General features: G+C 27.2%; 6 protein-coding genes across 14 annotated transcripts; 3 read left to right on the top strand and 3 right to left on the bottom strand.

The window, feature by feature from the left end:
- Positions 1–680: 680 nt before the first annotated feature.
- Positions 681–3,211, bottom strand: LOC105424113 (RCC1-like G exchanging factor-like protein). 2 transcript variants are annotated; one of them, XM_089078224.1, is made up of 9 exons: positions 2,950–3,211; positions 2,612–2,869; positions 2,358–2,504; positions 2,225–2,264; positions 1,969–2,141; positions 1,497–1,655; positions 1,222–1,349; positions 981–1,112; positions 681–849 (listed from the first exon to the last, which is right to left on the bottom strand). In XM_089078224.1, exons 1-9 carry the CDS (start codon positions 3,059–3,061, stop codon positions 772–774), a joined length of 1,227 nt encoding a protein of 408 aa, XP_088934350.1. In that variant the 5' UTR covers positions 3,062–3,211; the 3' UTR covers positions 681–771. The 2 variants fall into 2 exon arrangements, with proteins under 2 accessions (XP_088934350.1, XP_011632471.2); XM_011634169.3 differs by having other exon boundaries at positions 2,225–2,504.
- Positions 3,212–3,300: 89 nt separating this feature from the next.
- LOC105424139 (ciliary microtubule associated protein 1A) lies at positions 3,301–4,958 on the top strand. 3 transcript variants are annotated; one of them, XM_025217550.2, is made up of 5 exons: positions 3,301–3,379; positions 3,686–3,735; positions 3,822–4,034; positions 4,103–4,307; positions 4,600–4,958. In XM_025217550.2, exons 2-5 carry the CDS (start codon positions 3,687–3,689, stop codon positions 4,859–4,861), a joined length of 729 nt encoding a protein of 242 aa, XP_025073335.2. In that variant the 5' UTR covers positions 3,301–3,379; position 3,686; the 3' UTR covers positions 4,862–4,958. The 3 variants fall into 3 exon arrangements, with proteins under 3 accessions (XP_025073335.2, XP_088934355.1, XP_088934356.1); XM_089078229.1 differs by lacking the exon at positions 3,301–3,379 and having other exon boundaries at positions 3,512–3,735; XM_089078230.1 differs by lacking the exon at positions 3,301–3,379 and having other exon boundaries at positions 3,512–3,735; positions 4,103–4,294; positions 4,600–4,814.
- A 732-nt stretch (positions 4,959–5,690) lies between these two features.
- On the top strand, positions 5,691–10,922 carry veli (L27 and PDZ_signaling domain-containing protein veli). The gene is made up of 5 exons (XM_011634171.2): positions 5,691–5,997; positions 6,239–6,280; positions 8,630–8,742; positions 8,831–9,076; positions 9,143–10,922. The coding sequence occupies exons 1-5, from the start codon at positions 5,961–5,963 to the stop codon at positions 9,305–9,307; spliced, it is 603 nt and encodes a 200-aa protein (XP_011632473.1). The 5' UTR covers positions 5,691–5,960; the 3' UTR covers positions 9,308–10,922.
- Positions 10,923–12,661: 1,739 nt separating this feature from the next.
- CkIIalpha (casein kinase II subunit alpha) lies at positions 12,662–19,555 on the bottom strand. 5 transcript variants are annotated; one of them, XM_089078228.1, is made up of 8 exons: positions 19,355–19,555; positions 18,421–18,652; positions 18,169–18,280; positions 17,870–18,082; positions 16,909–17,103; positions 14,705–15,056; positions 14,407–14,484; positions 12,662–13,499 (listed from the first exon to the last, which is right to left on the bottom strand). In XM_089078228.1, exons 2-8 carry the CDS (start codon positions 18,513–18,515, stop codon positions 13,381–13,383), a joined length of 1,164 nt encoding a protein of 387 aa, XP_088934354.1. In that variant the 5' UTR covers positions 18,516–18,652; positions 19,355–19,555; the 3' UTR covers positions 12,662–13,380. The 5 variants fall into 5 exon arrangements, with proteins under 5 accessions (XP_088934354.1, XP_088934352.1, XP_088934353.1 ...); XM_089078226.1 differs by having other exon boundaries at positions 14,391–14,484; positions 19,355–19,554; XM_089078227.1 differs by lacking the exon at positions 12,662–13,499 and adding an exon at positions 18,892–19,002 and having other exon boundaries at positions 14,004–14,484; positions 19,355–19,554.
- A 786-nt stretch (positions 19,556–20,341) lies between these two features.
- Positions 20,342–23,337, top strand: Uba5 (Ubiquitin-like activating enzyme 5). 2 transcript variants are annotated; one of them, XM_089078225.1, is made up of 6 exons: positions 20,342–20,641; positions 20,824–20,959; positions 21,027–21,223; positions 21,402–21,537; positions 22,376–22,712; positions 22,798–23,337. In XM_089078225.1, the coding sequence occupies exons 1-6, from the start codon at positions 20,508–20,510 to the stop codon at positions 22,986–22,988; spliced, it is 1,131 nt and encodes a 376-aa protein (XP_088934351.1). In that variant the 5' UTR covers positions 20,342–20,507; the 3' UTR covers positions 22,989–23,337. The 2 variants fall into 2 exon arrangements, with proteins under 2 accessions (XP_088934351.1, XP_011632479.2); XM_011634177.3 differs by having other exon boundaries at positions 20,343–20,641; positions 21,402–21,588.
- Positions 23,261–25,773, bottom strand: LOC105424118 (Actin-related protein 6). The gene is made up of 3 exons (XM_011634178.3): positions 25,575–25,773; positions 24,539–25,510; positions 23,261–23,443 (listed from the first exon to the last, which is right to left on the bottom strand). The coding sequence occupies exons 1-3, from the start codon at positions 25,646–25,648 to the stop codon at positions 23,314–23,316; spliced, it is 1,176 nt and encodes a 391-aa protein (XP_011632480.1). The 5' UTR covers positions 25,649–25,773; the 3' UTR covers positions 23,261–23,313.
- Between the last annotated feature and the right edge of the window lie 944 nt (positions 25,774–26,717).

Below are 26,717 nucleotides of genomic sequence, written 5' to 3'. Positions count from 1 at the left end.
TATTCTCATTTTATTGTTTCAATGAATTTAATATTAATTTGGATAAATCTAATTGTTATGAAAAACACCAGTTACTTTTTACCATTGAAAAGACATCAATTTCCAATATTTTTAGTATAAGTTTCATTGTTGTTATTTTTATGGTACTTTGATTCTTTTTGATTTTTTTTTTTAATTCAAAGTTAATAAATTTGTATAATTAAATTATATAATATTTTGATTACATTTACAATACTGACTCGGAGAAATAAATTACATTACACTTTTATAATTATCTATAAAATAAATTTATACAACTCTTTTTAACATTAATTGATTCATCTCATTAATCTGTGCATAAAAGTATTAGGATATAGTATTAGGATATTGCCAAAAAATGAATAGTTATTAATTTACGAGATGTTTTATATTTTATGTCAAATTGCATGTCAAATTCAAGCCTCATTCAGAAAATAGTTACTAAAAAAATACTTTATTATAGTGTTTTGCAGAGTTCTGAACCCTACAACTTTTGTTTAAAATGTTTTGTTTTTAAAACGTTTTTTTAAAAAGATATTTAATGGATCTTTAAAATGGGACGCCCTGTACACGCACATACGCATACTACTAAACATCTCGATGTCTTGTGATGATTTAAAATACTAGCAAGAAAATTCTAAAAAAAAAAAAAAAAAAGAAAATTAATTTTAATTTTTTATTTCAAGCAGTTTTAAAAGCTTGGTTGCATAAATAAACTAATACTTAAATAAACTTTCTTTTAAATTAAAGGTTTTAAATGAAAGGTTTACAAAGAGTCACTGTATGATCCACTCCACAGGCAACTTTTGTTACTTGAGCTCCTACTGCGACCTGTTGCAAAAAGATAAATCATAAGCAGAAAATTTCCATATGTTACTTCTGTATTGTTTCGTGTTCTATTTTCTTTATTTATTTTACTACTTTATTTATTATACTAGTGACAAGCATTAAAATAAATTTACCCTTAAGGGAAAAAATTGATCTTTCATATGTCCTAATCCCAGAGAACCAAATTTATTGCCACCCCACATGTATAAATCTCCTGAATTAGTTATTGCCGCTAGTTGACTAATGCCACAATATATTTTTGTTACCTAGTATTAATGTATAAAAAATAAGTTTTATTAAAATAACCAACATTTGAGTAAAACAGATTTTCAAATATTTTTTAATTGAATTAAATTTTCTAATTATTTTAATTACCTTGATATTACGATTGTATACATTGTTGCCAAATAAGGCAGGAGGAATCATGGTAGGTTTTGATGCTTTTTGTACTTGAGGCCCAAGACCGAGTATACCATATCCCCATACAAATACATTGCCATCATCTATAATATAAATGTGATGTATGACATATACTAGAAATGTCAAGAAGTATAACATAAATACAAAAAATTTTACAATTCTTAAGCAAAAACTATTAACAATAATTGAAACTGATAAATTAATATTATACATTTTACATTAATACTTACTATTTAAGATCATGCAGAAACATCCACCTGCTGCAATATCTATTATATGTCCTAATTTCTGTGTATCCAATTCTGTAGCAATATTTATTTGGTAATTATCTTCTTGTACTGGTAACTGGTTATATTCTGAATTACCCCAACCATAAACTTTTCCTTTATCTGTAATAAAAATATTTTTAGTTATTTTACTTAGTCAATCATTTATATTTAATTTTAACAAAAAGAATGAATAAATGTATTATGATATGCGTGCATGAAGAAACAACATTGAATTCTCAGAAGTAAGTTAGATACCTGATGTAATACAAAAAAGTAATACGAAAATTTCTTCATATGTGTATCGTGTATACAGAAATATACTTCATATGTGTACAGAAATATATGTATGAAAATTTTATTTCAGAAACATGTCCTTAAGAGATTATATGGTAATAATGAAACACCCTGTATTCCATCTTTTATAGATACATACCACTAAGAGCTAATACACAATCAGCAGCACAAACAACTTTGATTATACGCTGTCCTGCTAAATCACCCTTCACTAAACTTGGTCGATATTCATTTTGATAATGCGCAAGACCTGTTTGTCCATCAGCACCCCAACCGAAAGTATATACTTCACCTGTCTCTGTCAAGAGTACGCTGTTATGTAATATTAATAAGAAAATACATTGATATTGATCAATAATATTGTAAAGTAATAATACTTGATTAATATTTTATACCTATGATCTTGACCAGCTGTTACTGCAGTAATCTTCTTTCCTTTAATATCAGGTATATGATGTACAATCATACTCTTTTCATAATCTTCATTCAATATAATTGGTCTACCACATTGACCATATGCATTATTACCTAGTGTAAACAAACCTTCTGTTGTTAGTATTAATAAATGTGCTCTTCCAGCAGCCATGCTTACAGTTTTGGTTAAGGTATTCTGTAATGGTAAATATATCGGTCTTGGAATATGTACCATGTTAGACTTGTCAATTTTATTATAACCTGTTACAAAAAAAAAACAAACTTTTGTATAAATCTTAAGATTAAAATTTCTAACAAAATCAAGTAGACTTAATATTGACAGTTAAGATAATCTGATATTTAATTACCGAGTTGTGAATCTGTATTTATTCCTGTGCCATAAACAATATTCTTATCTGAAGCATGTATAGCATAAGCTGTGAAACCATATCCACAAGCGATATCTATTACTTTATGTTGCTCAGCAAAGAACGATCTTTTTGGTTTTGATATATATGAGATTTTGTTCTTTTTTAAAATTTTTGGTTCTCCAAGAGCACCATGCTCCGCAAGACCCCACACATATACTCTGCGATCATTCTCTTGACTTATTGGATATTGGAAAACTATAAACAAAGCAAATTTCATGTCAATAATTTGTCGATCCATTCGTTGTTAATATATTTGTAATAGCGTATTTTCTAACTTGGTAAAGTTTTAAGCTCAGGCTTCGTAGGTGTAAACTTCTGGCAAATTAGGTGAAAATTTTTAGCTCTCTTCGTAGCTTGCACAAAATAATTTCTCCCTACGCTGAACATTGATTTACTTTGATTTTTTCCAGTAATTATTCAGTTTAGTTGCCTTACTCCAATATTGATAAAATTATGCTCATCCGTTACACAGGTTTTGTACGAAACAAAAGCATTGACTTAGGATGCTTTCCATTTAGTCCTCATCATTTTATCTTTGTTAATCATTGAAAGCCGAGAAAGATAGACGATACTTGTGTCGACTTGTGTCACTAAATGGAAAGCACCCTTAGTTTACACCTAGTCGTCCAATCCCGATTCACTTCGAAGTGAAGTGTAGAGAGCGTTTACACCGGACTGATCTTACTCTGCTGAGAAAAGATTAAAGTAAATCAAAATTAATCCATTTACACCTAAACTTTATTGACTTTAAAATGTTTATTCAAAGAGAGATATTTATGTTATTGTGATATACCAATTAATTCGAATTTAGAAACATTATTTTGGTATTCCCTGTATTAAATATTTGAATAGTATATTTCATTGCTATGAACATATCAACTGTTGAGATTTATATCTTCATATTTCATTAAAATCATTATTAATAATCTGTCATAAAGTTTTATATGTTCTTTAATCTGATATTTATAGATTTTATATTTTCTTATGTCTTTTACGTATATTAAATAACAGAATGAAAGATAAAAAAAATAAATTCAGAATGTTAAATTGTACTATAAAAGGTAAATTATTTGATAATTATTTACTTTAAACAATATAGACATATAAATTGTTCATGTTATATTAAAATAAGAATTTGTGAATAAAGGTCCTGGCCCAGTTTACAAATTACCAACATTGATCGGTTATAGTAACCATGATCCATCTCGACACAGAAATCCAGCATATAGCATACGAGCTCGAACTGATTTGACTAAGCCCTTTATAGGACCTGGTCCTCATTATAATATCAGACATTTAACAAAATTTGGAACAGATAATCCACCTGCGTATACAATTAGAGGGAGAAGAACATGGAAATGTAAATATAAATTTTTTTCTGCTTTAAGAAATAGGAAATTAATACTAAAATTTAATTTTGTATCTTAGTGCCAAATCATACTCCAGGACCAGGAGCATATTCTCCTGAATTATGTCCACCGATGAACCATAGTCGTAGAACACCAGCTTACAGCATTAAATCACGACATATAACAAAGTTTCTAGATGAAGGACCTGGACCAAATTCATATCTTTTACCAACATGTATTGGACCCAAAGTGCCTGATAAATCCGTTCAGGGTGCATTTTCTATGTAAAAATATAGGCAAATCTTTTATATTTAAGGGCCATGGCACACAAAAAATTTAAGCAGTAAAGAAATCAACGTTATGGATTTGTTACTGTATATGTTACTGCCTTATGTTCTCGACTATGTATGATTTGATGATTCGTTTACTGCTTAAGTCTTACTGCTTCTTTGTGTGCCATGGGCCTGATTTATATATATATATATATATATATATATATATATATATATATATATATATATATATTTAAAATATTAATTACATATTACATTGATTATATATTTTATATCTTTTTAGTGGGAGTTACCGCAGGATCTCTGATAGAATCATAGGTCCAGGCCCAGCTGCGTATAACAAAATAAACTATGATATAATAAAACGACGAAATCCGGCATATAGTCTAAAGGAAAGACACTTTTTAACAGAAAAATATCATACTCCGGCACCAGTTTTTTATCCATTATACAATATACACAAAAGGTCACCTATGTATTCATTCGGTATAAAGCATAGTGAATGTTCCGGAATACCCATGACACAATTGGATGAAGATTGTTGATTTTATAATTAAAAATTATGTATAGATATTTTGTCGTATTTTTACATATTAAATTTTTATTGTAGAAGTGACATTAAGTATACATTATATGTGTGTACACTGCGTTTCATTAATCGAATCCTACGGATTTAGGAATAGAGAATAAGTTAAAATGATAAGAGTGACGCCTGATTGTCCATGTTGCCGATTGGCTAATTTAAAATAAAATTTTTTGATTAATTGATCCAGTGGAAAATCCAGGCATTTGTCGCTGTAAGTGGCTGATCAATTGCAATGTGTTAAAAGGGACACTTCCTGCCTATATATTTAAATATATCTTCTCTCTTTTTGAATCTACAAAGTCAAAAGCACAGTATAAGTAGATACAGTAGATTCACTTGATCGGCACGTTTAATCTGAAGTGAAATGTCGGCTATAATATTGGTCGGTATTTATAGGCTGGTATTCATAGTCAGGTCTTATATTTAAAATCACCTTAAGATTACATTTCAACTAATATAGTAATCGTACAAGCTTACTTAAGACAATTTTAAATATAAGAACGGACTATGAATACTAGCCGTAGTCAGTTCTTACATTTGAGATAGCTTAAGATAACATTTCAACCAATAGAATAGCTGTGAGCCACTTACAGCGACCGATGACTGGAAATTTTCCACTAGATCAACCAATCAAAAAATTTTATTTTAAATTGACCAATTGGCAACGTGGACAATCGGACGCCATCGGATGAGGCCCAAAATACACAATATAAACATATCGTATAGTCTAGGCCAATGAGCGTATATGTAATTCAATATGGCGACTTTATATTGGATGCTCATTGATCCAGATGATAAGGTCTGCTGTGCATATGCAGTTATGTTACTTTGTATGTAATGGTCCTAACTCCAGTGATGTATAAAATTTATTACTGGCGTATAGTTTCTCGTACAAGATTGGAGGCATAATCAAGGAAGATTCTTTTGAATATAATTTCATTGTGACAGATAAAAAAATTATATCAAATTGTATTTGTGTTAATATTTTAAAATAATATATGTACGCATAAAAATATAATTAAGAAAGAATTCAGATCGTTGTATAACAAAAGAAAAATATGGCAACTATGGGCGAGTCTCTCACTTTAGCTAGAGGTAAGTTTTAACTTATCGGTTCAGTTAATTCAGTTAACGCAAATATACAATTACATTATTTTTCTTACTTTCCTTACTTGATGCTTGTAGCACTCTTAAAATTGTTTTTTTTTTTATTGTTTACTGAATGTTACACAGAAACAATAGAAGCAATGCAAATGTTAAATGGAATGTATATTATATAAATATTGACGATTATCAATTATTTTAATAAATAACAAATTTTCTTTTTTTTTTATAGATGTTAAAAGGTCTATAGAATTATTAGATAAACTCCAAAAAGGTAAGCATCTAAATAGTCAAATTTGTCAAAACAGTAAAATATCAGAATAATGAGTAAAGTGGGCCAATTTTAGCTCTCGAAAAGATAAAAATGGTATATTTTTTATATAATTTTTAAAAAGTTATTGAATATGATTCTGACCTTTAAAAAATTTTAATTTGTCAAAAAAATATTAAAATCAATTTACGAAACCATTAAATATATAAGAACTATATGAAAATAATATATTAATAAAAGTAAAACCATAATATGATAAAATATACAATATTAAGTAAGAATCAATCGATAATAATATAAATAAGCAAAGGTTTTATTTGGTCAAAATGAATCTTGGTGCTTAGAGTATATTTTTTGCATAAATCTTATAATTTTCAGTACTAAAATATTATAAAAATAAAATACTTTTAATGAACAGATATATACTAAATATAGAAGAACATAAGAAAGAAATATGAATAATAATGCTTTCAAGTTAAAATGATTTGCATCGTTAATGCCTGTTTATAAACATTCATAATTTTTTTACTTTCTTATCAAGAGCAGAACATGAGCTACTAAAAATGAAAGTACTATCATATTTTACTAACAGAGAACAAAGACACATATTAATATATTCATGAAGCTTAATAATAATAATTTATTATGCTGGATGTTTAGAATGATATGCTAATTTTAATATTTTTTCGACAAATTAATATTTTTTAAAGATCAAAATCAGATTCAGCAGCTTAAAAATAATACAAAAACGTACTGTTTTTACTTACTTTACATTTCAGGAATTAAAGTTGGCCCACTTTAAACATCGTTCTTTATCAATAGAATGTCAATAGAGATATAACAAAGTTTGCTGACATAATATGATGGCAGATTGACTAGTTGATCTGTCATGTGTAGTAATCATTTAAATGATCACAAAATAATAAAATAATAATCTACTTGATTTCTATGGATAATCTAAAGCTCATGTTAACAGGCTAATAATATGAGCTTAAAAAATGTTAATTAATATTAATTTCCCACATAACAAAAATTGATTCTAAGTATATTCAATAGATGTATCAAGAGATTTAATAATATCCAGAATCCATCCTTAAAAGTTGAAATATATACATAAAATGTACAGAGGATATCTTTGTGTCCACTTATTTAGCATTTATAAAAAGTAATATATAGATATTAGGATGCACATATTTAATTCTACCAATATCCATAAGAAGTTTTCATATAAAAGGTTTTATATATAAAGTTTTTATATATAAAAATTGATTCGAAGTACATTCGTTAGATATATCTTACAGTATTCCATATATCTAAAATTTATTTTAATAAAATCGAAATATTCAGAATGAAAAATAATGATAACATGAAAAATGATAATCAAAATAATTAAAAAATGATCGAAAAACAAGTTTTATAGTTATTATTATTTTGACATCATCATATTTGACGTTATTGTTCTATCTGGATATATAAATAAATAAATTTCAAAATAGTTAGAAATTTTATAGAAATTTTTTTCAATGCGTCTGTAATGAACAGTCACATGAGAGAATTTATTTTTCAAAAAGAAATTCTTTCATTGGATCACTGACTACATTCCAAATCACACAAAGAAAGAAATGTTCAAATCGTTTTGAAATGTAATATGTATAATATGTATTAAGATATATGTGTATATCTCTGTGCATGAGGGACGTTAAGAAAATTTTAATTTTGGTTTGTACACAAGATGAAATATCTTTTATATTATATACACATATAATCACAATATATCACAATATTTACGTATCTGCTTTTACTATTATAACAAAAAAAAATAGAATATATGTATTAAGTTTTTAAATATGAACAATACATGTTAAAAATGTGATTAAAAGTGATAAAAGAAAATAATTATTTTATCATAATTGATCATATATGATTTCAAATAAGTATTATGTATTATGACATATATGTACCATGTAATGTGAAATATTATAAATATTATTTTGGCTTAACTAACGAAAACTAATATATATAAAATGAAATAGTACTGATTCAAATTAGAATATTCAGATGTCATAAAAGTATGATATAATTTGTGGCAAATAAAAATATCCTCAGATATTATTCTAAATTATTTTTTAGTTTGAATCAACTGAAACCATCCAGATCAAATTAACGATATCGTATGAAGATCTATTGCTATGTGGTAATCTACTGCTTTTGTAATATTTTATTTCAATTTCTTGACAAAAATTGCATTAGAATTATACTCCTAACATTTCATTTATTAGAACAATTATAGGATGGAACATCTTTGTATGCTTTGAAAATTATCTTATATTATAATATTTATATTTTCATAAGGCGGCGAGGTTCCAACAACAAAATTGGCAGCATTACAGAAAGTATTACAAAGTGATTTTCTTAGTGCAGTACGGGAAGTATATGAACATGTATACGAAACTGTTGATATTCAGGTAAAAATATAAGTAATAAATAATGTTCTAATTTAGTAGATAATCTCTTTATCAATAATTATAATAATTAATGATAATTTGGTCAAAGGGTTCACAAGATGTACGTGCATCTGCAACAGCAAAAGCAACTGTTGCTGCTTTTGCAGCTAGTGAAGGTCATGCACATCCACGCGTAGTTGAATTACCAAAAACGGAAGAAGGACTTGGTTTTAATGTAATGGGAGGTAAAGAACAAAATTCACCAATTTATATATCTCGTATTATTCCTGGCGGCGTTGCTGATAGACATGGTGGTTTAAAACGTGGGGATCAGCTTTTATCTGTTAATGGAGTGGTTAGTAGAAATTTTCATTCTTTTTTTTATTATTAGAGACAACATTTTGCAATGAAACTTTTTCAGTGCGTTGAAGGTGAAAATCATGAAAAAGCAGTGGAATTATTAAAACAAGCTCAAAATTCCGTAAAATTAGTAGTTCGTTATACTCCACGTGTTCTAGAAGAGATGGAGTTACGTTTTGATAAACAAAGGGCTGCTCGTAGACGTCAACATGTTATGTTGCAATAAATAAAAATGTAAAATATTTAATTATATCCAGTAAAGAAACGCGAATTTATCAATTGTTGTCTATCTACTGCATTTATATATCTATATATATATTCTGTATATTTAAGCTATTTATGCTCTAATTGTAACTTAGCAAGTATAAAGCATTAAGATAATTGTATTAATAATTGTATTCATGTTTTCATTCATCGATAAATCATCTGTTATCAATTTTATGTTATGTCACTTTTAAAATATACTATATTCTGTAACTTTATATATTTTATAAAATATATAAAGCAGAATATAAGTTGCTAATATATTTAGACCCAGTTGCATCAATATTTTGGCTTTAGACTGAAAGTCAACAGTGATATAACTGAACTTTAATGTATAAAATAAAAACTATTCTGAAACTATTAGAACTTTTTGATTATGAAAGTATAGACCGCTAACTCTCCCTCTTTTCTCATATACAAGAGTATTGCGCATGAGTTTGAAGTATATGGTTGTTTAAGGTTCGGTTGCAGTCATATTGAAATTTCTTACGTCGTATAGCTCCATTTTGTACTTTTCCCTTAAAAACATGATATTTTCATATTCTTAAAAACTTGTAAAAAATACCAGGAAGTAAGATATCTGTCCAATGAATCATGTAAAAGTGTAAAATAATTCTTGAAATAATAGTCACTGTTCAGTTATCAGAAACAACTAGATCTAGTGATGATTGATCAATTTTCTTAAAACCATTATAGACAGCACGGTTTTACAATGTTAAGTTCTACGACCTTGGATGCGTTTAGGGAGCTCTTATTAAGAACGAAATTATATTTGTTTTAATTTTTAATTTTATATCGCAACGTTATTTCTTCTTTTTCATAGCAGGCAGTTTTAACATCATACCATACATAGACAAATATTTGATATTTCTACTACAGAAACAAAAAATCTAGATATTTCAATATTAATTTATAAACTAACACTTCGATAGAATCGCAGAAATATGCTATTTAATGTAACTTGCAGTACCAGTTTGAATTAATGTAATCATATGCACTTTGGCAAATTTTATTGTCATATTTTAATGTTGTGTTGTAGCATACTTGAAATAATATATATTTATAATTAATTTATATATATATTTATAATTTATAATTAATTTAGAAATAATGTATATATTTATCTTGTATAGTATATGTGTTATATGACTCAGAAAACATATCTATTTGCTATATATTTATTAATCAGTATAATAAAAAAATGCTTCTATTAGTATAAGTATTTGGAAAAAAAGAAGAAAGAAAAGACAGAAACAGAAAATATGTAAATGAGTATTTTATGTGTGAATATGCATGTACATGTGTGTATGTGTATGTACATGTATGTATGTATGTATGTGTGTGTGTGTGTGTGTGTGTGTGTGTATGTGTGTGTGTGTATATAAGAGAAGAGAGTGAAAAAGAAAATAGCAAAAAAAATTGAGGAAAAATATGAGAAAAATAAAGCAAAAAGAAAAAGATTGTGAGGAAAAAAGAAAAATGAAGAATAGTGAAAAAGCAGAACAAGAATAATGAAAAAACCTAAAAATTAAAAAAGAAAAGAATAATGAAAAAGGATATATATATATATATATATATATATATATATATATATATATATAAAAAGAGAAAAAAAGTAAAAAAGTATGAGAATATAAGAAAAGATAAGGGCAGAATATAAGATAAGAACAGGATGAAGATGTAGAAAAAAAAGAAAAAGAAATTAGATGAAACAAAAGAGAGAATAGAAGAGAATAAAAAAAATTGAAAATTAAAGTGAAAATTATAGAAAAGGAAAAGAAAAAAAAAAGGAAAAAGAGACTAGAACAAATCAATAAGATATCTAGAGAACAAGCGTTATTTGTCATCATCTTGACATCATTTTTCATCACATCTAATGTATAAAAATAATGACAAATAAATTTATTTGAGTAATATATGGATGGAAGAAGAGAAATACTTATTAAAAGAAATATTACTCTTTAAGTAAAATTTAAAAGGAGCAGTATTTTAAATGATTCTCATGCATATTTCTTTCAACACAACTTGCATACACGTATTATAATGCAAAAAAAGATCATAGCTAAAAATTTAGGATAATGTATTTCTATTAGCAACAATTAATTTCGTTTCCATATTAATTTGCTTATTTAAACATTATTCCATATTCCTTTTCATGTTACACTAGATTATTATAAATCTTTTCTTAACATGTGAACAACGGATATAAAACTTGAAGAAACAAATATATGTGTGCATCGTTCTTGCCATATATAAAAACATTTGTCAATTAAATATTCTGTCACAGAAACAAATAATATTTAACAGCATATTGTGACAGAAAATTGTAAATAAAACATTTCTATATAATACTGTAAATAAACAATATTGACTTTTCTAAATGTTCTATGTTTATGCTAATTTTGTATACATATATTATATTCTTTTGTATTTTACTATATTTTTTGTATAAGAATTTATATATGTGAATTGATTTTGTGTGTACAAGTTCAGTGAGTGCACGCGCCTATTTACTTTGTATATATAATTGGATAACAACGGTACACCAGTCAGATGTAAAGAGAGAATCGAATGTTATCCTTCCAGTTAGCTAATAAAGTAGAAGACAGCGTTCATATACTCATTAATTTTTTATCATATTTCACTTAATATCAATATATATTGTTTTAATATGCATAAATATTAATGATGATTAATTTTTCTTAATGTATTATTTATATTCACATAGGAACTGATGCAAATTCTTGAAAAGTTATATGAAAACACATATAGTGTACAGGAAAATGGAGCATATTGTATTCCTATACATTCTTTACAAGTTTGCTCGATGTACAAATCCTCTCGAATATACATTATGTGAATAATGTACCTCTTATTATTTATATAGAATAATTAATAATTATTTATATAATTCATGTGTTCAATTCATACAAACATACTGATAATTGTATATAATCACGGAAAGCAATCTTTACAATAAGTTATTGGCGTAAAATTGATCAACGTAGAAAGTTGAATTTACTATTATACGTATTTTGTTTTAAACTAGTATGTTGCTTTATATAGAAATGTTTTTAGGCTTTATGCCAAGTATTTGAGGTGCTTGTGAATTTGCAAACGGCAACTAGTAGAATTTACCGTACCTGCTTGTATTCAGATCAATTTTTTTTGTAAAAATTGAGAAATAATTACGTAACAAACGAGTGTTTTATATGTTGCATCTTAAATTGATAATTTTTTAAAATTTTTATTCAATAATGATGGTGGTAGTATCGCTGGATGCACAGAGCAGGTAATTCACAGAGCACAAAGAGTGTACTTGGCTATAACAAACATTTTATTCAACTATTGTTGTATCAGATATAAACAAACATTTTTTTTATTATCATTGAAAGTACTAAACCGAATGGCCTAAAGTATATGAACAAGAGTGATTGTATATATGTTTGTTGCGTATCTGTCTGTATATGAGTGTACATGTATATGAATGTAGATAAGATTGGTTCTTGTTTAAAATATCTACCACTGGGGGTATCATATCTGTGGGTAACCACAAGTAATCATATTTCAAGTGAAAATAAATCAAGCTGCATCTTGCATTTATAGATCCGCCAAAAACATGATAGTGATCATGATAGTGATCATGATAACAAGATCAAAAAAATAGTAAATATATAGCGCATTGTAAATCGTAAAAGTAAGCAATGCGCTATCTTTGATATCGCATGCACACCGGCCACCATATGGACGGAGCATGTATCTTTACGCGACAAATTTTACGTCAGGATTCTAATCTCCCGTGATTCTCTAAGTACATGACAAATTTGGAATAATTATATATTTAAAAAAAACATATATAGCAAAATGAGTTGCTTCAGTCTTAGTGATAGGATTGATGAAGCCATTGCTACAAACCAGAATGATTTTCATACAGAGAAGAATATACTTGGCGATACGAAATATCTGCTGTCGCATTGTTATATTTTGTAGTAGATTGGGACTCGGTTGAGAATTGCTGTTCAGAAATTGCTGAATTTATAAGAGTTGAAGCAGTTCTTCTGAAAAGGTCAAACACGCACTTCCAATTTCTCCTATGCTTTCCAATCCATTTGTCCCATGAAGCGGTATGTTGTTCATTGTTATGCCACGATAATCTGTAATAATCTACTAGTTAAAAAATCACTGTGACACGAAAATGTCTACTATATCAGTATGTTGCATAATTTATTATTCATATAAATATATCAGATATTTATTGTTTTGTTCAATTTTTAAATAAATAGGAGTAAACCAATCGATTTAAAGAATATATGTTGTTACATATTATGTAATATATTTTCTATTACAGATTAACTAGCCTAATATTTCTCAAATAAGATTGCCAAGATTATTTTTTTAATTCGGTAGAAGGAATGGTAGACACGACGGTACGGGAAACGGAAGTTTTAAAGACTTACATGTTACAGTACAAAATGCGCCATGTGTAATATTATATAATTGTTGCTCAAACGTCACTATATATTTGTGTAATATATATATATATATATATATATATATATATATATATATATAATATATAATTACCGCACAAACGTCACATGTATATTTGGTCGGTAATTGACATATGAAATTAGCTAATATAACAAATAAACAATATGTGTAATCAATATTTTCTATTTGTAATGTATATACAACTTACATTTCTTTGATCTTACTTAAATACAGGTTATATTCCAATCTAGTGCAAATAATATTTGCGATTACATTTCTGCACATCGTTCATTCAGGCATAAAAATTTATATGCAAACGTATTCGTTTTATTTTGTTTGTTATATTATTAATTATTATTAAGTTTAATCATAATAATAGATATAAAATATTGAGCTTAACAATTTTAGAAAAAAGATACATATATAAGAACACATATTTCGATGAAATAAAAGAAATATATTTTACAGTATTAAATTTTTAATATATAAGTTAACTATATTATAATTATATTAATTAGTATAGAATTAGAGGTAGATTAAGATGATGACATTACCTGGGCCGCTACTCACCTACAGGCACTGAGCCTGCCATGGGAGTAGGTGATGATGACACCATAGCCAAACGACCCTGTTCTTTTACTATGGGATCTAAAATAGAAAAAAAAAAAAAAAAAAAAAACAATTACATGCATGCATATATATAATGCACACAAGATAATATATTTGATACAATGGTTATGTTCAAGATATAGATGAATGTATATGTATATTAACGCTAATTTTTTTTTCTTGTAAGATAATGCAAAAGTAAACTCTTAAAGTTACATAAAAACTACATCTTATCGATATATACTGATAATATACTTACAAAAATAAGGATGTTCCATTGCTTCACGAGCAGTTAATCTCTCGTAATGGTCATAGCGTAAGAGTTTGTCAAGAAAATCCAAACTATCGGGTGATACTAAATGTTGATTTTCCGAATGTACAAAACGTTCCCAACGCTTACGCGAATGTCGGCCTAGAATGTCATTGAAACGAGGATCTAGTTCAATGTGATACTTGTCAAGATATTCGAATAGTTCTTCAGTCCCAAGCACTTTTGCAATTCGAACTAGTTGGTCATAGTTATCGTGTCCATGAAAAAACGGTTCTTTCCTAAATATCATACTTGCAAGCATGCAACCCAACGACCACATATCTAATGAATAGTCATACATCTGCAAGATATTACAAGATATTTTTCATTAACTCATATATAGATATAGGATTACAATTTATGTGGATACTGTGTCATGTGTATGCGTACGTGTGTGTGTGCATATGCGCGTATGCATGTAAGATGTCCCGTTTTAATGGAGAGAAATAGTTATACATCTTTTAAACTTGATTTCATATAAAGAAATATTTCTCATAAAAGTTTTAAAATTTTAAAGAAAAGACAATGCTATTAGCCTGACATTCGTTCCGTTTAAAGTCATTGGAGCCATTTAAAGATCACACAAATAATTGTCATTTTTTTTTAATGGAATCATAAATAAGCTTTTTTTGCTTGATTGACGTAGTTTATGATGATAATTAATTATTCAACATAGAAAAATATCAATTTTTTAAGGCCCACAAACAAGACTAATAAAGTTAGTAAAAAAGTTGTAAATGGGATCGGATTATAATAATCAATAATTTCTGCACTCTTAACAATCTTAAATGCGCGTAATGCTGGTTCGGTTTTTACACATGTTTATTCATGGATTTTTATAAATTAACGTCTCATTAACTATTGCAAAAAAATCGTAAAAAGATAAAAAAACTTTTTTATTTAAAATATAATCTGCTTTACCTACCCACAAAAGGTGCATCATTAATTATGGGACACCCTATACGTTGTACGTATACATATTGCATATATGCACATACAAAAAAAATGAGTTAGAATGAATTATTATTCGTTTGGTTGTACTAACCGAACACGAAATTATGCAACATATAAAAAGTCGGAAATGGAATACAATTTTTTCGTATGGCATACTTCGTTTCCAACATATTTAAATTTGAAAATTTTTCGGTTATACTCGATAAGTAAGTTTAGATGCACTTACCTAACCCTCGACTTAATGGATTTTGCTATATATTGGTTTTGTTCTTTTTAACTGAACTGACTGCACTAGTTCAGAATTTATCCTTCTTCCAATGTAAGAAAGAAAGATAAACTGTGAACTAGTACAACCAGTTCAGCCAAAAAGAACAGGTCTATTATTAATCCTGATTATTCTTGTATTTATAAACGTATTATGCTTTAATTATCATCACTTATATTATCAATTGATACGTATCGGACAAATTTTCAAATTTGGTTATTTCGGAAACGAAATATCATATGAAATTTTATATTATACATTTCTGATTTATTTTTGTGTTGAATAATCTATATAATTCTATTATTCATTCTTATACATCCTGTATAATAAAAATACAATACATTAATATAATAAGTATGTTGATTAATATCACAGATTTATGAATTTATATTATTATATGGTTATATTATTATATTAATGGTTAAAATTTTATTTCTCGGATTATAAAATCCACTCAAACTTATGTAGAATCAAGAACTATAATAATACTGTAAATTTAGTGATCTATATATACAAGATGAAATGAAATATATATACAAGAAAGTTTCTGATATAACTTTACCATCATTTTGTGACAAAATATGATATTTTTGGATATAAATTGCCGTTTCAAAAATACTTATGTTAACAACCTTTGTTATTATATCCTTAACAATCTTTATTATTATATCCTTAAAGATTTTCGGTATTACATCGAAACATCTTTTATATATGTGTATATATATATATATATATATATATATATATATATATATATAGTAATTATCAACAAAAATTTGCCTACATATTTCGATATACATATAAAATCTTTTAATGAGAGATTTTCATTGAGTTAATTAAATTTATTAATATTCTGTTTTTCCTTTCTCTCTCTAGTTCTCTGTATTCTTGTCTCTTTTAATTTTATTATATTTTAACGTTATAAAATACTTACTTGATAATCTACGAGTAATTCCGGACCTTTGAAATAACGAGAAGCTACTCGTACATTATATTCTTGACCAGGATGATAAAATTCTGCTAGTCCCCAGTCGATCAATCGTAACTTTCGGTTTTCATGGTCTATCATAACATTGTGTGGTTTCACATCCCTATGCATAATTCCCATACTGTGACAATAATCTAACGCCTGTACAAGAATAAAATGAAAAAAATTAAATTAAGCATGACAACATTCTTATATTTGTATCTGCAATTAGATGGCGCATCATATTACTCTAATATATTACAACAAATATTCACAAGTCCAAAATTAAAAAAAAATTGCTAAAATTTTACAATTTATTATAATTAAAAGGATGGAAAAAAAAAACATTTTCACATGTTTCATCTTTGCTTTAACAAAGTGGAAATTCATATATAACTCTAAGATATTTCTTGTATGAGAGATTGTAACAACAGTGCATAAAATCGATGCAAAATCTATAGATTATTTTACATAAAAATGTCAATTTTTAAACAAATGAAATTTATGATATTAATATTTAAAATATTTTTATAAAATAAAAATAAATATTAATTACTAATTACTAATAATTACTAATAATAAACAATTGTAAAGATAATAAAGAAAAAAAGGATAAAATAAGATCATAAAAATTATAGATTCTCTAAACAAAATCTCTAATAATTATTTTAAATTGTTTTAAAGATAGAACATGTGTAGCAATTTTTATTCTCATTCAAGACTGCAATATCTCACAAAGATGCAAGTTAAGACATAACTAAAATAATAACAATCTTATGTCTTTGATATTAAGGAAAGGAATACAATTATAATTTAGCTTTAAATTCTTCCTCGGACCCATGATATACACCTACATCTATTAAAACAATAATCTCGATGTACACCATCGATTGATATTTGGTTCCATTGCACTTAATAATACACGCACTTTTAATAATTCGTAGAGGTAGTATCTTATGTCGTAGTCAGTTAATGTCTGATATAATTGCTTGAAATCTGTGTTGTTGACATGTTCGAAAATCAGTGCCGGTGTCCTTGAAACTGGATCTTTGACAACTGCTTGGAGTGTAATAATATTGGTCCCACCTTTAAGATTTTCTAAAATTTTTATTTCTCTTTTTATTTTCTTCTTTTTAACAGGCTATAACAAATAAAAATGATATTAATAATACTGCAAATGAAGCATCAATACTGTTTAATAATACAAGATGTATAATATGATTATACCTTTAATATTTTCACAACACAATTTTCATTGTTTGTAACATTTATGGCCTCAAATACTTCGCTATATTTACCCCTACCCAATTTTCTTACTAATTGATAATCATCTTGTTGCCTGTATATCAAGAAACATACACATATATGTGTATATATATATATATATATATATATATATATATATATATATGTATATAAAGGTGATAAAATATTATAACAGTATCGATATTATTGATATTTTATTGCAATAAGGCTTACCCCCAATCAACAACATAAGATTCATAGTCCCAGTATTCTCTTGGTTTATGTGAATTTACATCGGCATAGACACGTGCTCTACTTGGTAAAGCCATTCTTCTTTCAAAGATATTATTGATAAATGTCTTGTTGATTGGTGTACTGTCTCGACTGTTTATTCCAAACTTATAACTATTAGCAATTCTATCTCCTTGGCTTATCCAACTACGTACATGTGAGAACAGTAATAAACCTAAGTAATTTATACAATTCTATTAAATTGAGTATTTGCATTTATAAGAAGCTATAAACAATATAATTCAGAAGAAAAATCAAATAAATAGGTAAATATATTACTATATAATAATAATCTGACAATAGTAAAGTTCAATAGTTGGTTCTAGTTCTAGTTATCTATATATTGAGAGTAATGCAGAAAATTTTAAATACACAAGAACGTATCCTTAAGTTTAGAATTTATTACAAATATACACGTGAGATATTTTGAAGATCTTAACACACTTCAGATTTTCAAAGGTGAATATGGATTTTCTGCGATTAAAAAGTTGCGCCACAAATTCAAGTTTACTATTTATTTTCTACCTACAAAGAAAAGAAATATTAGCGCAAATAGAAATAAACGAAAACACATTTGAATTTTTATGTATTATAATTAAGGAGCACGTTATTTTCATTTATCGATTGTAAAACTAGAACTTTGGACATATTCGATCTACTCGGGAGTTTTTCAGAGAAATGAGAAAATCATATCAACTCGCATTAATATGAAGTTTCTTTTATAAGCAAAATTCGGGAAATCACGAGATGAACATACCAACAGCGGATGAGGCAAAAGCACGCGTAGGCAAGAGGTACAAGGCACGTATACACATGTACCAAGTAAATCACACGCCATCGCGAACAAGGAATTGATGTAAGCTTATTTCGGACTCACCTAAAGCATCCCGAGCCCGAATCTTGATCGGATTAAACACGATGGATTCCTGGACTCGTCACGAATGCACGAAACTTACTTCCGAAATTGCTAAGGCCGCGCGAACGCGTGAAACTTCAGATTTTTTAGGGCGGCCGGCTTCTCAAACGAGCGAGGTGCAAGATGGCAGCCGGCAACCCGCCACAAACTTCAACGTTCTAGATTGGTAAGTTTCTGCGCCATATCGACAAAGGTTGTGTTTCATTAGATCTGGAGGTCAATCATGTAATTTTACATGAAATTTTTCACTTTTCATTTTTCACTTTGTACTTTTCATTTTTCACACCTTGACATTTCACGTGAAACTTTTCACGTATAGCGATTATATTCGTTGGAGCTTGGATGCGTGAAAAGTGGTCCACAATAGGTGATTTAAGCTTTAAGAAGTAAGAAATTAACTAATTATAATCGAATATGAAAAGAATAATCGACTATGATTGGTCAATTTCTTACGACTTAAAGATTAAATACTTATTGTGGACCGACACTAGGGGATACATAATCGACCCTCCCCCCGTCTACAATAGGTGATTTAAGTCTTAAACTATAAGAAATTGACCAATCAGAGTCGATTATTCTCTTATTCTTTGATTATGATTCGTCCATTTCTTATGACTTAAAGCTTAAATCCTATTGTAGATCGGAACTTAGAAAAGATTAGTGTCGGTCCACAATAAATATTTAATCTTTAAGCCGTAAGAAATTGACCAATTGTAGTCGAGTATTTTTTTCATATTCGATTATAATTGGTCAATTTCTTACTTCTTAAAGCTTAAATCTGTTGTGGACCGACACTTAGGAAGGTCTGTTCTTTTTAACTAGTTCAGAGTTTATTTTTCTTCTTCCAGTAGAGAGAAAATAAGAAAGAGAGATAAACTATGAATTAGTACAATCAACTGTTCAGCTAAAAAGAACAGACCTAATATCGGAACGCAGTCTGAATAGAGTTTTGGAACGTAAGCTAACGTAGGCATAAGTAACGTGAAAGAGTTGCCTGATTTAGGTTAAATATTAAAAAGAGGAGGAAGAGAAGTTGTCCATAATAATCGGTCTCTTTTGTACAATATATGTTAATTAAATTTTATTTATTTTAATTAATTTTTTTTGTTGAAATATGGACGAAGTAGAAAGTTTGCGACAAAGAATCAGAGAACTCGAAAATCAGCTGCGAGAAAAGAAAAATACAGATGCGCCGAGAAAAAAGATTGAACATATGTCAGAAGAAGTAGTAGATTCAAATCCCTATAGGTAAATTCAAAGTTTTTCTTGTTGTATCAGACCATTTAATTTATTTGAACATTTATATATAAGAATTATAGCCCTTCTGAATCCTCTTTTATCAATAAAGAGGATTCAGAATCTTAGCCATACTATACAATTTTGCAAGTCTTATAAATTTGGAATTTTATTTTTTAATATCTTTATTCTAGTCGATTGATGGCGTTGAAACGTATGGGTATTGTTGAAAATTATGAGAAAATACGAGAATTAACGATAGCTATAGTTGGAATTGGTGGTGTTGGTAGTGTAACAGCAGAAATGTTAACAAGATGTGGTATTGGAAAGGTAAAAAAAATTATAATACTATACTGTATATTAATGAATCATTATTCAATATTTTTTTGTATTTTAGTTGATCTTATTTGATTATGACAATGTAGAACTTGCAAATATGAATAGATTATTTTTTCAACCACATCAAGCTGGTCAGAGTAAAGTGGAAGCAGCAGCAAATACTTTGCATTATATAAATCCTGATGTTGAAATTGAAATACACAATTATAACATCACAATTCTTGATCATTTTCAAAATTTTATGAATACATTAAGGTACAAGTTTAAAAGTTTCTCTTTAATAGGAATTTGTTTATGTTATATTTATGTTTGTATATGTGTGTGTATGCGTGTGTGTGTGTGTGTGTGTGTGTGTGTGTGTGTGTGTATATGATAGGTTTTTCTATTGAATATTTTTTATAAAATTAACACGCTTGAACTCGTATTTTTGTAGAAATTCTAGTTTGAAGAATGGTCCAGTTGATCTGATACTCAGTTGTGTTGACAATTTTGAAGCTCGTATGGCAATTAACACTGCATGTAATGAACTTAATCAGAATTGGTTTGAAAGTGGCGTATCTGAAAATGCGGTATCTGGTCATATTCAATTTATTATACCTGGTGAAACAGCTTGTTTTGCAGTAAGATTATTTGACTTTGATTTATATATAGAATAATTTTATTTAATTTTAATTTGGTTTTTCCATGGAATAAGAAACTTTTAAAAAAATATAATATTATTTTATATGGATAATATGATTCAAGTAACACATTTTTTTATGTTATTTTTTTATGTTTTATGTTTTTATGTTATGTTTTATGTATGTTTTTTTAGACATTAACATTTAGATTTTTTCATTTTTTGATGACCGTTTTCATTTATAAATTAATTTTTCTATTTAGTTTTCATATAAAAATTAAGATATATAAAAAATTAATAATTGACATTATTCTAATATATTTTGGCACAAACTTTTGGGACAATCGTAAAAATTCAATTTTTAATTATTCTTTAATACTTTTATACTTTTTTACGAAATTTTATTGTAAAAAAATATATAATTTTTTACTAAATTTTTAATAAATATATAATTTGTGCATTATAAATTGCATATCAAAAATAACATTATATTTTATGATCGCTACATATACTAACTATAATTTCTTTTTACATTGATTGATTTGGTTTAATATATAATGCATTATACATAGAGAAGAAGAATAATACATAGAGAAGTGGAAATCTTGAAATTAAAGCTTTTTTCAGAAAATGCTTTGTTGATAAACATTGTATCATTTTTATATGATAATTATTTAGAGATTATATATTTTAAGAATTATATTATTTTTAAAAATTGTATTATAGAGTTATATATAATTATATTATTAACTTTATTAATTATTTTATAATTATACTTAAATTTTTAGTGTGTTCCACCCTTGATTGTAGCATCTAGTATTGATGAAAAAACGTTGAAACGTGAAGGTGTATGTGCTGCATCGTTACCTACCACAATGGGCATTGTAGCAGGCTTCTTAGTACAGAACGCTTTAAAATTCTTATTAAAATTTGGACAAGTATCTCATTACCTAGGTTACAATGCTATGGAAGATTTTTTTCCCGCTATGACTTTGAAACCGAATCCAAATTGTGATGATATATATTGTAAACAAAGGCAGAAAGAATATTTAGCAAGGCCACAAATTCAACAGAAACAGACTGAAATTATTGAAGAAAAACCTATACACGAAGATAATGAATGGGGTATACAAATAATTACAATTTATACTTGAAATATTTATAATTTTGTATATTTAAGAAAAATTTTTAAATATTATTTTTTCAATAGGTATTTCCTTAATTGATGAACATAGTGATCAATTGGATGAAAAAATACACGTATCAACTCCGGGTGTGCGGCATGCGTATACTATGTCAACATCTACATATGCAACCAATACAGAACAAAATGTTCCAGAATCTACAGAATCTACAGAACCAAGTTTAGAAGATTTAATAGCAGAGATGAAATCAATTTAAAAATAATATATATCACATTTCATATTAAAAAAAAAAATGTTAAGCTTTTCTTCGTTAGTTATCAACATACAAGTATAAAAATTGTATTTTGTTGATATGTAATTTTTTTACTGTAAACAAAATAAGTTTTATATAACAGTGCAATATTTTATATAATTATAACAATAATTAATAAAAAAATGAATTGTGAAAGACATACATATAAGATTAACATATAATTTAAGATTAATAAATTAGTCTTTTTTTTGTAATATAATACTTCCATAGACAAATACAATTTTAACAAAATTTTTTTATTCATTAATATTGTATAACAAAAAAGGAATTATATGTCAAATTTTTCAAAACATACTGATGGTCCCTCTTCTTCATACTCCTCTCTCGTCACTACAAGATTAGGAAATATTGTATTTTGAGAAAGTTGTTTCCCACCGAACCATGCATAAGTAATTGGACTAAAAATTGAAAAACTTATTAGGCTTTTCCGCAATATAAAAAAGAGCAAGTGAAATAAATAAATGCATACATATGTATATACACAAATAGGGTGTCTCATTTTAACTTATGTATCGAAATATCTCAGAAAGTACATGTCAGAGTTACATGTCCAGAGACATGGAAAAACATCAGAAAAAGTTATTAAGTTGTCAAAAGGTTTCAAGGATTCCACATGATTGATATTGATTTATTTACAGATGGACACTACCGAGATATTTTATGATCGCGCGATTCTTTTAAATCTTTTGAATCAAATTTTTCATTATGCAATATAAGTGCTTTAAATTATTCTGGATACAAAAGTATTAAAGTACAATTATCAAAAAGTCAATAGTTTACGAGATATTTTAGATTTTATTCTGACATAAAATATAGAATATCTTATAAATAATTCATTTTTTAATAATCTTAATACTTTTATGCATAGAATAATGAGATAAAGTAGTTACAGCATGAAAAAGATATATAGTTGCCTTAAAATAAACATATATAGTTTATAATATGCAAGTATATATTTTTTTTAAAAAGTACCTATGTTTTTCTTACACAGATCAATTTGTTTCATTATTTTATGCACAAAAATATATTATTAAAAAATAAATAGTTAAGATATTTTATATTTTATCAGAATATGTCACAATAAAATATAAAATATTTTATAAACTATTGATTTTTTGAGAATCGTATCTTAATACTTTCATCTAGAATAACTGGAGAATCATATTACATAACAAAAAATATTTCGTTTAAAAACATAGTAATTATAAAAAGATATCAACAGTGATATTTAATGAATCAATATCATAATTGTGTAGCCATTGAAATTTTACAATTTTTGTTTAAAATATTTTTTCATATTTTCCAAGATATTTCAATGCAAAAGTTAGAGTGAAACATCTTATACAGATACATATATTATATACATATATAGATATGCACGCATAAACATATATATATATATATATATATATGTGCAAAATACTATACTTATATACATATATGTATATATATATATACATATATGTGTGCAAAATATAAAAAAAAATATATACTTTTGTGGTAAATAGACATTCACAGAATATTCTGCTGGAGCTAAACTCCTAACTTCTTTATAAATTCTATCTCTAAATCCTGAGAAATTTGCATTGCCACCAGTTAAAACAATATTGGATAATAAATGGGGCCATGTTTCTTCATTACAAGACTTTATCGAATCCATAATAGCTTCAGGAATACCCATTTGTCGGATACCAACATCCGATGGATGAAATAATATTTCTGGTATTGCAAATCTCTCATTACTCAAACGTAATGTTTGTTGCTCATTAGATGGTCCTGGATCTTTAAGATATCCACGACGTAGAGTTGTATAATCTGGCAAAACATAATCTTTAACAATGGAATTATTCTCTAATTTATGTTTGGCTTGTTCCATGTCTTTAAAAAAATCTTGGGATATAAAACAACAATCTTCTTTCACTTGATTAATTACATATGTTTCATCCATAACATGCAGCTGACGATAAGATATTATCTCTTTCAAATGATTTGTTAAAAGTTTGCCACCTACATCTATTCTTCGTATTCCATCCTTTACTTTTGTATCATTAATATATGGGATCACATGTGTAAAACTATAGCCACTATCAACTATTATACAGCATTTTGTAGTAGGATATTCTGCTTTATAATTATAACATGAGAGACTCGCTGCATTTATCCTCAGAAGACTGTGACACTCGTATTCTTCAAAGAAGATTTCTGTCATAGCTTCTTGAATACTTGGAAAATTAAATATTGGTTCAGTTACTATTGCAGATAGTTGACTTAAATTAACCGAACAAGATTCTTTTGAAAATATATAATCCCATACAGTTTTTTGAATATCCCAATTCACTAAATAACCTTTTTGAAAGGGTAATATATAAAACAGTCCAGAAGCATCTCTGCATTCTTCGATTTGATTCCCTATAAAAGGCCTACGACGTTCACTCTTTGCTTTCATTATACAATTCGGAATTAACCTAAAATATTTCCACGGATTAATACACCACATTATTTAAATTTACTTAGTTTTAACATATTTACTTAGGTGTCTCACTGGCTACACCAACTTTTGCTGTGTAAGCACCATTATCAAGAATAAAAACAGAATTACTCATGTTTTCTTATAAAATATAACAAATGGAATTTTAAATATTTGTCGACAATCAAGCTTTTGTTAAAATTAAAGATGCTGAAAATACCAATAGATTAAGCTCCGATATTGGTTGCATTAAGGCTGGTTTATGGAGATCGTAAACCTGAATCCTCATGCAGACAATTTGACACAGATGCTGATTGGTGAAAAATGAATAGTGGGAATAAAACCGTAAATGAATCTTTACTATTTATCCCATTATCCGCTTTTAACCAATCAGCGCTCGACGCCAAGGCGTCAGCGTCTGCATAAGGATCCAGGCTAATTTGTTAATTTAAGCCAGCGGCATACGATGCTTTTTTTCTTGCTAGTTTGCTAGCTGGATTCGCGTGCTTGTTGAATTCTTGTCTTCGATTGGTATATTTTTTTAGATCCAAAAGAATATATCAATCAGAGACAAAAGCTCAACGAGCACGCAAATCCAGCTAGCAAATCAGCAGGAAAAAAAGCATCGTGTGACACTGGCTTTATACAAGAGAGAAGCCTAAAAGCGGACAAATCTCATTAGTTATAGCAAAATATACAATTTCTCTTGCATTTTTAGAAACTAATCAATTTGTAGAGGCCCTCCACCACCCCCACCAATTTCACTTCTTGGCGGTCCTCTTTTCTTTATGTGCAAATTTTTAATTTTTTATATTCATTATTTTTTATACAATATAAAATATAATTCAATATTCAATAAAAATATAAAAGTTTAATACAAAAGAAAAAAACATTTAACACAATTTAATAATATAATACATCATAATAAAACATAATAAATTATAATATAATAATACAATATACAATACAATATAATATACAATAATATAATTTGTATTGTTCGGTAACAAAATTGTTATTGTTCAGTCGAAATATTTATCGAATAAAATCTAAATTTGTGAAAGCCCTCCACCACCCCCATCAATTTTGATTGGCAGTCCTCTTTTTTTGAACGTTTTAATTTGTTTTAATATTTATTAATTATATACAATTAACAATTTTGCTGACAAACAATATAACACAAAATTATACATTTTTAATGCATT

The sequence above is a fragment of the Pogonomyrmex barbatus genome, unplaced genomic scaffold (genome assembly GCF_055798465.1).
Source record: "Pogonomyrmex barbatus isolate J1 unplaced genomic scaffold, ASM5579846v1 scaffold21, whole genome shotgun sequence".
Classification (NCBI taxonomy): domain Eukaryota; kingdom Metazoa; phylum Arthropoda; class Insecta; order Hymenoptera; family Formicidae; genus Pogonomyrmex; species Pogonomyrmex barbatus.
Note: the sequence above shows the minus strand (reverse complement) of the source record. Positions and strands in the feature narration are given on the sequence as shown.